The 13720-nt window shown below is 42.0% G+C and overlaps 2 protein-coding genes across 3 annotated transcripts; both read left to right on the plus strand.

The window, feature by feature from the left end:
* The first annotated feature begins 1696 nt into the window (after window positions 1–1696).
* On the plus strand, window positions 1697–12223 carry MEPE (matrix extracellular phosphoglycoprotein). 2 transcript variants are annotated; one of them, XM_045536799.1, is made up of 4 exons: window positions 1697–1750; window positions 5554–5607; window positions 7739–7831; window positions 10751–12223. In XM_045536799.1, the coding sequence occupies exons 1-4, from the start codon at window positions 1697–1699 to the stop codon at window positions 12221–12223; spliced, it is 1674 nt and encodes a 557-aa protein (XP_045392755.1). The 2 variants fall into 2 exon arrangements, with proteins under 2 accessions (XP_045392755.1, XP_045392756.1); XM_045536800.1 differs by lacking the exon at window positions 7739–7831.
* Window positions 6667–7436, plus strand: LOC123627291 (RAD9, HUS1, RAD1-interacting nuclear orphan protein 1-like). The gene is given in 3 exon segments (XM_045536753.1): window positions 6667–6788; window positions 6826–7372; window positions 7374–7436. Coding segments are annotated over 3 exon segments (732 nt in total).
* Window positions 12224–13720: the final 1497 nt, after the last annotated feature.

Raw genomic sequence — 13720 nt, forward strand, 5'->3', positions numbered from 1 at the left:
CTCAAGGTTGCTGAATTTCATTCAGACAAAATGGAGATGATCAACATTCTACATAAAAAAGCTAGCAAAGTATTTTCCACTTACTGACTTGTTAGGTGTTCAGTCAGTCCTAATTAACAGTTCCGAAATCAATTCTAATTACCTGACAACATGATGTCCCAACTGGAGGTATTTATATTTTCTGTTTATCCCACTTTCTGGAACATTTGATAGCAGCTTGCCACCACAAAAACATTTTTAGATTAAAATTACTTTGCCCCCTGTGGTTATCTGTGGACACTTGTGACAAATTGTTTGCCAGGGCTCAGTGAGCCCGTGCTGATTGGCCATTGGCAACTCTACCCAACTTTAAATTTCAGGAAAAATGCCCAGAGATTGCTAATCCTACAGAAGAAGCCAGGTGTTCTGAAGGTACAAGATACCAGGTAATTTGATTCTCTTGATATTCTTGATGGCAAATAGCTTTATATCATAATCACTTACGTTTTCATGATGCTTGCTACCAAGTTATTGCTTTTGAAAATAAATGCAATAAAGGCAAATTGAAATTATTCTCGACTGAGCACAACTGTGTAACATCTAGTGCTTTGTTTTATAAAACAGGAAGTATTATCAAGCTCTAGAAATCATCAACTAAAATTGATGGTTTGGTAGCAAACTTCTCTTTGGCTACTAGCATTATCAAGAGCCACAGTAAATAAAAGACTCTAATATTTCTCTATCTCGTCACTTACCAACCAGAATCAACCGAATCTGAACCTATTCAGACTTGCAAACCTCATCTGTACTGATATTTCTACAGATCAGCATCGAGTCATTTCATATGTAACTTATATTGTCCTTATCTGGAAAATGCTAGAAGACTAAATTATAGTTAGAATTAAGATCATTAAAATTGTATTGCTTTAGAAGAGAATAGTCTGGGATTTTAGAATATATTTAACAGTTATATGTATTTCTCCGAATAAAAGTTTTTACCTTGAAATCTTTAAAGATTGCAAGAATATTTAGATAATTTTTCCCATTAAGTGTTTTTCCTTCAAGGAATTTCAAAGAGTGGCATAGTATTATTTTTCTACTGGTTGCTATATGTCTCTGGGGAAGTTAGTAAAATATTTAATGTTCATCAAAACCAACAGATTGGTAGTCCAAAGCTATGTTGACTCTTTTTTTTAATCTAATGGCTACTTAAGTGAGCTCACTAGGTCCTGTTAATGTATTTACCAAAGCATAAACATGAGCCTTTACTCATAAATAAATGTTGGTGTTTTAAACACCATATTGTGGAGCCCAATATAAAACATGATTTGCTTTTAAGTCAACTACATATGGATTTTTCTGTAATATAAAAAAATAGAAAGTTATTTAAGGTGGCACAAACTCTTGATTAAGATCGCTGGCTCCATAGCTACTTTGCCTGGATGCTAATCCTAGTTCTGCCCCTTGATATCCGTGAATTTTGGAGCAAGTTATTCGGCATTTCTGTGTCTATTTCCTAATCTGTAAAATGGTAGTGCCACCTAACTCATAGGGGTGTTTTGAGGCTCAAATAATTGAGGACATGTAAAACTCTTAAATTGCTGGGGGAAGAATGCCTATAGAGAGCTCTGTGTTTTGTTTCTTCTTATGACTGCAGTTCATAATTAGCAATGCTTTAGGGTAAAATATGACTGTCTTTTCACAGAAATTCTCAAAGATGCAAGTTATCTGTGTGGGACTGCTCCTTCTCAGCGTGACCTGGGCAGCACCAGTAAGCATTTACAAATTCACTTTTAAATGAATTGTATGTTTCATAGACTTTCTTGCTGTCTTTATCTCTTTTTCTTTTAAGCAATGTCTATTTAAATTAGTGGCATTTACCTAACTCATTACAACAAAGTATGAAGCAAAGAGAAAGCTTCCAGTGCTTAACACAAATGCCAGTCACCAAGGAGGCCCTCAATAAACATGTGCTAAATTACAAGATACCATGTTGCATTTACAGAAACACCAAAACCAAATTTTTTGAGAAAACCAATAGCTGGCCATTGCGTTTCAAATCAGCTGCCACCAATGAGTGATACTCAAAGACAAACTGTAACAAGTCAAAAGATCATTTCAATATTTTACTAACAACTTAAAGAATTTGACATGCATGTTTTAAAGCTAACTAACTAGATTTTGTAAACTGATGACCACGCAAAAAGATGAGAACTTGCCTGCATGTCTTGCAACACCCTCACAGCGTGGGATCCTGCAATGATTTCTTCCTCATCAGCAAGGCTTAGTATGGGACGTGGTACCCCTAAACCTCACCCAAATCAAGCTCCTATTTCTTTCTGTGTCCTTTCTTCCTGGTGACTCACCCAGATGAGTATTCAGGATGTGACCAAATTATCTTGCGAAAATGCTGAGCGTGACAGAGATTTTCTGCCATGCAGACACAGGGCTGGTTAGATAATGTCTGAACAGCATCCTAACTACTCAGAGTAACCTTTCCAGCCGGGAAACCGTGGAAACGAGAGTCATTCCGTTGTCGATCGTACTGAAACGTAGGTCCTCGGTGAGTGGGGGACCCATTGGGTAACCAGACTGGCAAGGGTGACCCAGGCCCTCCGTGAGCACAGCAGAAGTGGAGGGAGTGTGTCCCCCTCTCAGTGCACATCCCCTCATAGTCTTGGGGGACTGTGCTGCTTCCAACTGACATGTGTCAGGCACGATGCACACGACCTCACCAATCGGGGCCCCGAGGCCGGCACTCAGACACCGAGCTGGTGGACCGAGTCTTGTCACCCTAGCTCAGACCAACCAGCTAAGGATTTTATTGTGAGCGACTCATTCCAAAGAACAGCTGGAATGGTGCTCTTTGACCATTTTGCGGTAAATGTGCCATGTCAACATGGATCCAATGACCACTGGTCAAAAGAGGCAGACAATGCCAACTCCGTCACAGGGCCACATTCAAGTGTGGGACAACTGCCAAGTGGGTGTGGATGGAGAAGGGAGGGGTGCAGATTTCAAATGACAGAGGCTCGGCAAGGACAGGGAGACAGCATTTGGAACAGTGAAGGGTTAAATGTGACGTTTTTTTTTTTTCCCCAGATCTGTAGATCCCATTTTAGCAATTACTTAAATTATATGACAATAGTTTGGTGGTTTAAGAAATTTGTCTATACTGAGTCACTGGAATACATCTTGGAATTGTAAGCCACATTGCAAACAATTTAAGAATGGGAGAAAATAAAAGATGTTTATTAGGTCGTGCAATTTAATTAATATTCATCAATATGCAATTAGACTAGAAAGACTTTGTTAAAAGTCACAATAAATCCTGAGCTATACTAAGGTACCCTATACTGTCAGGGGTGTTTTTAATACATAAATGTGTTCTGTAAGAAGTTGCCAAATACCCCACACTGTCATTTCTTTCTTTTGTTTAATATCTGTCCATCTTATTTGTATGTTTTCTTCCTCCTATAGTCTCCTTTTCCAAAACTATTTTCGCTGCTATGATATTTTGAAGGGGGATGCAAAGGACTAGGTTAATATTCACAAGATCATAGAAGAAACAGCAGAGGAAAGAAATGCAATAAAGAATAAAATTATAAAATATGCCTTAAAGATACTTAATATAAACTTCAGGAACATTTCTTCTTATTACTAAATTTTTTTTCACATTTAATCATTTAAAATTTTTTATTATTTTAACCCCGGGACTTTGAGACAGAGGATTTAGATTAAAATATCTCCTCTACTTCTACTATGGCTACCAGCTGTGTTAGTTTATGCAATTTTGATTCTTCTGCCTATCTCGTGGGGGTTATTTTGGGACTCAAATGAGATTATATGCACAAAGCAGTTTGCAAATGGTAAAGTGCTATATCTTATAAATATAAGGTGTTTTGACAAACTATTGTTTGTTTCTAGAATTGAACAGAACATTTTAAGCAGATACTTTCTAAGCTTTTGAGTTTGTATTTCCAAGATGATTTTATCAGCTGGAGTCCAGTCTGCAAAACAAAATCCATGATAGAGAGTTCTGTAGAGGGATTTTATCTGGGGAACCAGCCATAGAGTATAGGAAGAATAGAAAGGGCAAATCAAGTGTGATGAGGCCACCTAAATATTGGAGCAACTACCATGCTGAGGGCTGGAAGGAAAAAAGAGTAGGGGGTGTCCTCAGGCTCCCCCAGGAACTAGGCCCAAAAAGGAGACAGATCCGGTTCTAGAGCACACCCCCACAGAGAGGAAGCAGGGAAAGGCAAACCTGGCCCTCTCTCTCCCTCTGCCCTCCAGTCTCAGGCCTCCATCAGCCAAACCCAGACTGAAGCTGGAGGGCAAAGGAGCTCGGGAAACAGGATTGGTAGGAATCAGCTCAGACTGAGCGGGAGAAACACTGGATCTGAGAGCAAGCAGGAAAATCACCAATATCTTACTGCCAGGGACAGCCTCTCCACGTAAAACAAAACACAGAACTTTAAGGTGTATTCAGGACGCGCACTCTCTAGGTAAACGAGACAGCCGGCCCAGGTGGCCCTCATATTGTTTATCTCTTTATTTAATCTTTCCCTTAAGGGTTTCTCTCTCTCATAGGAGTGATGCACCATGGTGCCTGCTGCCACTTTAGTGGACACAGTGAAACACGAACCTGTCCCACACGCTGGTTCCCCTCGCCACATCCGGGGTGGGCGGGGAGTTTTGAAAAGCAACAGGGAAATAGAAATAGTGAGAATAAAAGAGTTGTTACATTTGTTCCTTTCACAGAAAACTTACTGCGAGAATCTCAGGTCCCGTCCTGCACACTTTCCCGTGACATATAAACTTTAGCCCAAAAGCCTGGGACGAGCTGCCTGGCTCTGTCCTTTCTTAGTTTCTGACCTTTCTCAACTTCAATAGTCACCCCTCTCCCCCAGGTACCCTCTAGAAATTTTGACACTTTCATGTCCAACCGAGAAAAACAATTAGTCCCAATCTGTTGGCCACCTCCATTTTCCCTTGCCTGAACGAGATGTCCGGCCAGGTGACCGGCAGCAGGAAGGTTTATCCCCAGGTGTTGGCCTGTCCCTTCCGTGAATGGCTAGGGTTCCACACCTCCAGGGCCACCAACTCCCTCATATTTTAATTCAGCATCACAATTACTGGACTTATGTAATCAATGCACACACAGCATCCACATCATTGAGCTCTGATTTTAATCCACTTATATTTAATAATTTCTAGTTTGCCAGCGAAAATTTCTTTTTCGGTGGATACCAGGGACAGCTAAGCCCCTTGTGCTGGCCCTCCCTTCCCCCCACCACACCCACTTGGTGGTTCTCTGAGCCCCAATCCGGCTCTGGAATGGGAATGGCATTGTCTCCCCTGCGAGAAGCAAGCTGGCACAGTCCTTCGTAATGTCGAAATAAATATTCAAGTGAGGAGTATGTCCACCTGCTTTGGGTAAGAATAATTTTCCACATTGAATAATAATACAACCCGGTGAGAGAAAAATAAATGAAACGCTTGTTATTTGGAGACATTAATGAAAGAATGAATGTTCTATTTGGTGAAGTTTTGTTTCTTGTTTCCTTTCAGACATTTCAACCACAGACGGAGAAAACTAAGCAAGGATGTGGGGAAGAACAGAGGGTAAACAGAATTTGTCTTCTCAAATAACTCTGTTTTGGTTCTCTAAAAAAAAAAAAGTCAATAAGAGAACATTTTAGCCGTCAAAATAGTCTCGGGTACTTAGAATGGAAGCGCAAAATTATGCAACATAATTTTGGTACTTTCTGATTAATCGGGTATTATAATTCCCACAACATGTGATAGAAAAAATGAAAAAACATCCTGAATTAGAGATTAGTTTCTCTTCAATGCATTTTTTTCCTTCAGATGAAAACAGTGGTTGCCAGGCAACGTCCAGAGGGACGAGTGAATAAGAATTCCAGGCTATTGCTCCTAGCAAACAATATTTTCACACATGACAAACATTTTGCTCTCAGAGTGATAAAAAGAGAAAATGGGAAGGTGGCTAACACGTCTTAATGGAAAATTCTGTTTTCCACATGCATCCAGAAAGTTAAACAAATCCCCTCAGGTCTGCATGTCACCAAATCGCAGCTTATGTTCACTGATCACGGTTTCTCCTGGCAGTTCTAGAAAATTCTGTCCTAAGAACTAACAATCTTCCATTCGCTGGCTCAGCTGAAAATTGCAAAGGCCAAAACTGCACACTTAAGAGCCTGGAATGTTCTCAATGCTGCAAGTTTTGCCAACTGGACATCAGACACAAATGCCATAAAACCTGTCTCTCTCCTAATGCCCTCTTCCCTCCCACCTGAAAATATTTCCACATGCTCCATTTCCATTGAAATTCGGTAACAAAATTGATTGTACCCTGGGAGGGAAAGCAGTTGACAGTCACACTCAAGGAAAACAGATTTAGAGACATGCAGGAAAGAGAGAGGGAACGCGCGCCCCCCTGTGGCTGTAGGCAGTACTGCCACTTGTCAAAGGCAGGATGCAACTTTGCCCAAGTTAAAAAATATATCTTATATTACCCAAAAGAGAGCCAGAGGCTCTGCGCCCTGACAGGAGCGGCGGCCGGGCCTTGCCGGGCGTGCATGGGTTAAAATTGGAGGCTATTTCCCAACCTGAGGACAAACAGCATCATGTGGTTACCAACTGCTTTTCCTTCACCTGTTGATGCCTCCCGGAAAAAAAAAACGGTCCCACCGTTCCCAGAAAGTCCGCCTGCTATTCCACCAGTCACCACTGGAGGGCGCCAAACACCGCTATGGGTCACCGCAGCCTCCCATCACTCACACGTGACAGGTGCCTGGCAAAGCCCATTGACCATGGCAGCATCACTGCCTGGGTACCACCTGAGTTGGATCCAACAGCAGAAAGCCAGGTCCCTGCCTACCGGAAAGATCATTACCGAGACCAGGCAGGACATTCAAGTCGAATATCTACCACCTCCAAGTTTCCACGTCTAACCTTTGAGAGTCCACAATCTTCTTCCATTTCAGAGATATTGGAGATCCCCTTAATCAAGGAGTGCCCCAATCAATCAGAAAGGGACAATTCCAGAGGACCCTTAGTTCCAGTGCTCTGGCCCCAAAGTTGTGGGGACCTGTCAGTGCATGCACTTCAGAGTTTACCTTATGTGCTCATTGCCCCTGACATCCAGACCCCAGAGTCCTCTTCTGTGAAGGAAGAACCTGTCCCCTCCCCCGAACAGAAGGAAAATGGCCTTCCAAGCTGCTCTCTTCGCACTGCTACTACTAGCAGCCCAGAGTCTGGGCCCATCCGGGTGAAAGACACCCCTGATAACAAGCATGGAATCAAGGTCACCTGGAGGAGACGACAGCACCTGCTTGCGTATCTCAGGGAGCGAGGGAAGCTGAGCCAGAAGCCAGTTCCTTGTGAAAAACCGACTACCTCTCTCATCAACAGTCTCCAGAAATCGCTGATTTTCATAGAGTTGCTAAAGTCACTTTTCTGGCTCTCAAGAGTATAGAGATAAAATAAAATGGAAATTACACAAATAGAAAAACAGGTATTTTTAACTAGAGTCCTGGAGTCATAAGGGGATTCAATTCCCTCATTTGCTTTTTAAGATACCTTGTGTCATAAACTGTTCACTTCATATTTTTCTTGTATTAACTGTTTAAAATGTATGTAAATAAATGGTTGCAGGAAAAAAAATAGAGAGAACCAGAAAACTTCTTAGTAAAAGATAAATCCACCTTAATATAATGTTGTGTTTTTGTAGATAACGTACAAGGGTGACCATGAGAAGCATGGGTATTATGCTTTTAAGTATGTTTACACATCACCTGGGAAGAAAAATGCAACCGACATACAGGTAAGCTGAATCTTTGAGTGACCATCCTTATTGTGAACCAAACTCCGGACTCACCCCAGGAAAACCCGTAAGGGAAGGTGAAGTTTACTTTTGCCTGTTCTGGGGCTTCCATCTGTGGCTGGCACCTTTGCCCCTTGCCCCACACTCAAGTGCTCCTCAAGCCTCTCTGCTGCAGAACCCTGTGCTCCAGAACCTTCCTGATCCCCACCCCACGCTGCGGCCCAAATCTTGCTCTGCCTCAGGACCTGCTACTGCAGGTGTGGTCCTAGTGGACCCCAGATGCCCAGGGACGGCCCTGTTATTGCTTCTGAATAATGTTTCATCTTTTATAAGGAGGTTTTCAGAACATATTCTACCATGTGCGCCAACAGTGGGGATTTCACCAGGCGAAAGCTGATAAATCATTTTGGTCTAAAAAGTGACACATTTTAGTGTCTCTTAAATTTATTCCATGAGTGACTCCATCTGTGTCAGGATGCTCAGAAGAGAAAGAATGAGGCCCTTGTCGCCGGGATGACAATAATTCTTTTCACTCAGTCCCTCCTTGCAGACTAATTGGCCAAAGGGCTGGAAACAGCTGAAAATGCCACCAGCAAAAGAACTATTTGCTTTTTCCAAATCTGGCTTCATTTCCCAGGGAAGTAGCAGTTTCCTTTCCGAATGTGTCTTTCTTCTGCTCAATGTCCTTTAGATGGTATCTCTAAGAGTACATCTAACTGCTTATGTCAATAAGTGAAAACTTATCATTTGACAAATATATGTGGGAGTTCTTTCTATTGTGTAAGATGGCATGTGGGATAAAATGATTGGCAAAACTCAATTATTTCTCTGCAGGATCTTAGAAAATAAACAAAAGGCACTCACCAAAATCATTATAAATCAAGAGAGAATGTGGAAAATACTGTGTGAGTGGTAAAAGAAAGAAAGAGAGAGAGGGAGGGAGGGAAGGAGGGAGGGAGGGAAGGAAAGGAAGAGAAGGGAAGGGAAGGCAAGGGAAGGGAAGGGAAGGCAAGGGAAGGGAAGGGAAGGCAAGGGAAGGGAAGGGAAGGGAAGAAAAAGAAAGATCTTGCTTTAGGAGCTTGGAGTAGAAAGAAATTAGTTCCTGGCCTGGTGTTCGGGGAAAACTATATAATGGAAATAACTGAGCTGGGCCTTGGAGGATGAGTCGGATTTGAGCAAACAGAAGTGAGTGGGAGAGGCCATTCTCCATGTTCTCCATGAAAAGAAATTACCTGAGCCAAGACACAGAGATAGAAAAGCAGAGAAAAGCAGACCAGCCGCTGGTGCACAGCCCAACCAGAAATCATTGAACACAAGCAAATCAAAGCTTTTTCTATCCTTAAAATATTTTCTCCAATGCAAAAATGGTTAACCATCACACACTGCAGTTTAAAAGTTGCTTTATGTTTCCATTTATAAAAGACCTCTATTTAGTCTTTTAATGAAAGGCTATTTAATATACACGCTTCTGTTTTAAAAGCAGTGGAAGCACCAAAAATAAAACAAAACTTCCCACTTCAGAGTAGGGATGGAAAAAAATTCGGAAGGGATTATTATAATCTACTGCTTCTCTAACCCACCTGTTTAATTCAAAAGGTTCTATTAGCAGTGAGTAAATGAGTTTGATTGCGAAGGAAAACATCCATGTCAAAGTAAAACTTTCCAAAACTCAATGATTCCAAATAAGTCAAATGTTTAAGATACCTTTTATTGACAAACATACTATACCACGACAAGGTGTATCTCGATTATTTTTCTCAAGGAAAAATCGTATTTATTTTCAGAATATACTCATCAATATAAAAAAATTGGTAAATGATAGTAGCATAACTTTTAAAAAATAAATCCTTTCAAATTATACCTTAAAGATACTACAGGTTGGCACATTACAAAGAAAAAGGCTTCTAGTGGTGCCCAAATAGAAGAAGGCTTAATAACTAAAATGGACTAATTGAAAAATTTACAACTATCCATGGTTGAAATGATCTGACCTGAAAAGTAATTAGGCTGTGAAGTGTTGAAGGAAAGAAGAGGTGACCATGGGTTATGAAAACTGGGAAGGACTTGTGCTGGGGGACCCCTGACAGTCTGTGATACCCAACTCTCGATCTCTGACTGGATCTTGCTTTTTGAGCTCAGGTTCTATACTCTCTTAACATCAACATGTCTAATACTAAAATCAGTATTTTTTCATCCTGTCTTGTTGTTCAAGACAAGGATGTTGTTAACCCTTCTTGTGGGTTAACAGAGGGGCAAGGGACCATGCCGAAATTAAATACAATCGGTTTAAATTTAAGAGTGCCTAATCATTGAAATAGTTCATTACATAAATTCTTCAGTGGCTTTTAGATAAAACTACTCGGAGCCTCACTGCCCCTCCTCCTTGCGCTAAGACGGCATCCATGTAAGGCTTATACCACCCACTATATATCATGCACCGTGTGTACACACGTGGCTCATACCAGAGCGGAGAGGGAGACTCAGAATCCTCAGGCACTCGTGGGTCAATGTCACTTAACCATCTGTGTGCTGCTTGCCTGGTGGCATCCTAATGTAGACTCCTCTTTGTTTAAGAATGACTCACATTTGTCCTTGGTGCACATGCTCCAATTACATTTCTCCTTGTAGAGCTACCTCACTGCCCCTATGGTGACATCCTCTGGAAAGCTCCAGACTAGACTCTCAAAGACTTCTGTATCCAGGTCTGCCACTGAGAAATAGCGAGAGGTGGAGGGCAAAGCCAGTCTCAGCTCCTCTTTCTCCTTGACCACATTGTTCTGCCAACAAACCTCTACTGAGTTCATAGACCCTTTTTATTAATATCTGGTCGTTGCGGGGTTTTTTTATATTGCCTAAGAATTATTAGATTTTTAAAATTGTACATAAAATAATCACTTTATCTTGAAAATTGTGCTTTAGCAGGAAGAAAAAAACAAAGACGATATTGTTCTTCACCATTTGGAGAAGAGAAGACGTGAAGAGCCATCACCTAAAGAAAATATTGTCCGGGAAAGAGAGAAAAATGTGTCCCTTTCTGAAGCCAGTGAAAACAACCAAAGTAGTAAATCCCCAAATCATTTCGCAAATAGACAGACACCGAATGAAGACTATAGTATCAGGAACAAGGAGAATGTCCACGATGACCTAAAGATGTCCGTGTATTCCAAATCACCGGGGGACAAAGGGGCTGATGACAGAGACGATGCCATCAGCAAACTGCATGAGCAAGAGGAGTACAGTACAGCTCTCATCCGGAAAAATCTGCAGTACATGATGGGACCAGTGACTGCGATTAAACTCTTGGGGGAAGAAAACAAAAAGAGCAAACCCAGGAATGTTCTAAACAAGATTCCAGCAGGTGTGAACTACGCTAAAGCCCCCTCAAAAGGTAAAAAGAATCCTCAAAGAGATGCCCAAGCCCAGAAAAGTCCAATAAAAACCAAAAGCAGTCCTGATACCCAACAGATCCCCAACTACCTAAAACATCTCTCAAAAGTCAAAAAAATCCCCAGCGATTTTGAAGGTAGTGGTTATGCAGATTTTCAGGAGAGAGGGGACAATGATATCTCTTCCTTCAGTGGGGATGGCCAACCTTTTAAGGACATTCCTGGTAAAGGAGAAGCTATCGGTCCTGACTTGGAAGGGATGGATATTCAGACAGGGGGTTCGGGCCCAGGTGAAGCTGAGGCTGTGACTCCGGACACGAGAGGGCCAGGTTATAATGAGATCCCAGAGAGAGAAGAAAATGGTGATTATGCCATTGGAACCGGGGATCCAACAGCGAAAGAGCCAGATGCTGTCGACATTAGCCTTGTGGAGGGCGGCAACGACATCAGAGGTAGTACCAACTTTCAGGAACTCCCTGGAAAAGAAGGGAACAGAGTGGATGCTGGCAGCCAAAATGCTCACCAAGGGAAAGTAGAGTTCCACTACCCTCACACACCCTCCAAAGGGACAAGAAAAGGCGGCAGCAGTGACATAACTGGAAGTACCCATTATAATGAAATCCCTAAAAACGGCAAAGGTAGCACTAGAAAGGGCACAGAACATTCTACGAGGAACCAAGGAGCCGTTAATGAAAAACAAAGATATTCTAGTAAGGGCCAAAGCCAGGACCGGCTCATTCCTTCTCGTGGTCTTTGTAATGAAGTTCAAAATGAAATAGGTCCCCATTATGGCCCCAATAACGAAAGGGATCTAACACACAGCAGAAGACATCATGACGTACCCCACGGACCAAACAATTCTGTGCGAAATAACGGTATACCACAAAGAAAAGGCTCCAGGGGTCACAGAGGACCCCATTCCTACAGGAGGTTCAGTTCCCGTAGAAAGGACGACAGTAGTGAGTCATCTGACAGCGGCAGTTCCAGTGAGAGCGATGGTGACTAGGCCACCAGGAATTCGCAGCAGGGTCGCGGTTTGAAGAGCTAGCCGTCCGGGAGTCGCCACAGAGGAGAGCCACCTGACGTGGCAGATCCAATAAAGGGAGGACAGAGCAGGGGTGGGGGGGGTGGGAACTGAGTGAGCCAGGAAGCCTGGTCTGGTCGTGGGAATTTTTCCTGTTTTAATGGTCATAGCATGAAATCGTATTCAACGTTATAATGCTTTTTTTTTTTTTAAGTAAACAACAACAACAAAAAACTCCTTAAGGATTGATGAAGTAGGTAACCTTTGAATAGGTGTCATTTTAAAATAGTTTGTGAATGTCACAAATGCCTCGCGATGTTGTTTGCTCTACAGACGTGGAAATAAACAATCTCTCTCTCTCTCTCTCTGTTAATTTGTAATTAAATGATCTATAGAAAACTCTGTTGTCTGTGGTGCTTCATTTCAGAGGCAAGAAGGTTAGCCCTGTCTCCAGCAAAGGCAGTGCCTATATGGAATTAATCCGCCGAGAAAGCTGGAACCAGCTTGGCCTTTTTCCTCTGACCCCTCTCTGCTCTTATAACAATATCCTACTTCCTATCCTCCTACATGCTTCCCCCTGTTACACATTTATCACTTCTTATGAGGCAAATATTATTTCCTGAAACAAATCTCCGCATTATTATTTTTCTCAATTCTAGCTCCTTCCAGACAAAAAGGATAACAAGGGTGGGGCAAGGGGAACAGGGAGAATTTGAGGAGAAACACAAATGCAAAACCAAGGCAAAAACTGAGTTTGGCAGGGATTATTCATTGGCTGATTCTAACTCATTTCCAGCCTATTTCCTTTTCTCGTGTTTTAGTATAAATGTTTTTTCAGCTAATGATGGCCTTGTGACACTGTTCTGGAAATTAGACCTAAGTGTTCTGGTAAGGGAGCGGGGCAGAGTTTGGGAAGGGCTTTTGTTCCTCCGGATAAGAAGAACTCACAGAGCTGGTATACCACCCTTCCTCCTTTCTTCCTCTCTCCTTGGCGCTACGTGAACATGATGGCAGGCAGTGTGGCAGCCACCTTGTGACCATGAAGCAAAGGGCAAAATAATCAGAGAGGTGTCCCCTGAGCCAGCTCCATCAGCCTCCTGCCTCCAGTGCCCTCGTTCTGTGAGAAAAATAATTCTCTATTTGTTGAGCCGCTGTTCAGGTTTTCTTTTCTTTTTTTTTTTTTTTTTGGTAATCAGTAGCTGAATTGAATTTTTCATTCATATATCTCTCCATTCCTGACATTCTTCTAAATGAGGAGGGCCAGGAGAAGAAGAAAGGGAGAAACAGAGAACAGAGAAAGAAAAGTGCACATGATTTCCCTTGTCTTGTTAAGATCTAAGTTCCCAAACAGCAGAAATCATGACTGGCACATTTTATACAGCACTTACAGTATTGAGTTGAATAATTTGTGTAGCAAAAGTGAATACAAGTCAATATCAATACAACATGGCGCCTTCAAAAACATAAATTCCCACACTG

Source organism: Lemur catta, chromosome 24 (assembly GCF_020740605.2).
Source record: "Lemur catta isolate mLemCat1 chromosome 24, mLemCat1.pri, whole genome shotgun sequence".
Taxonomy (NCBI): Eukaryota; Metazoa; Chordata; class Mammalia; order Primates; family Lemuridae; genus Lemur; species Lemur catta.

Bases quoted from the DNA above. Each gene is read 5' to 3' on its own strand.
- MEPE (XM_045536799.1), top strand. From the start codon at position 1,697: ATGCAAGTTATCTGTGTGGGACTGCTCCTTCTCAGCGTGACCTGGGCA. The intron at 5,608-7,738 runs GTAAACAGAATT...GTGTTTTTGTAG, and splicing joins GATGTGGGGAAGAACAGAGG to ATAACGTACAAGGGTGACCA. The intron at 7,832-10,750 runs GTAAGCTGAATC...ATTGTGCTTTAG, and splicing joins AAAATGCAACCGACATACAG to CAGGAAGAAAAAAACAAAGA.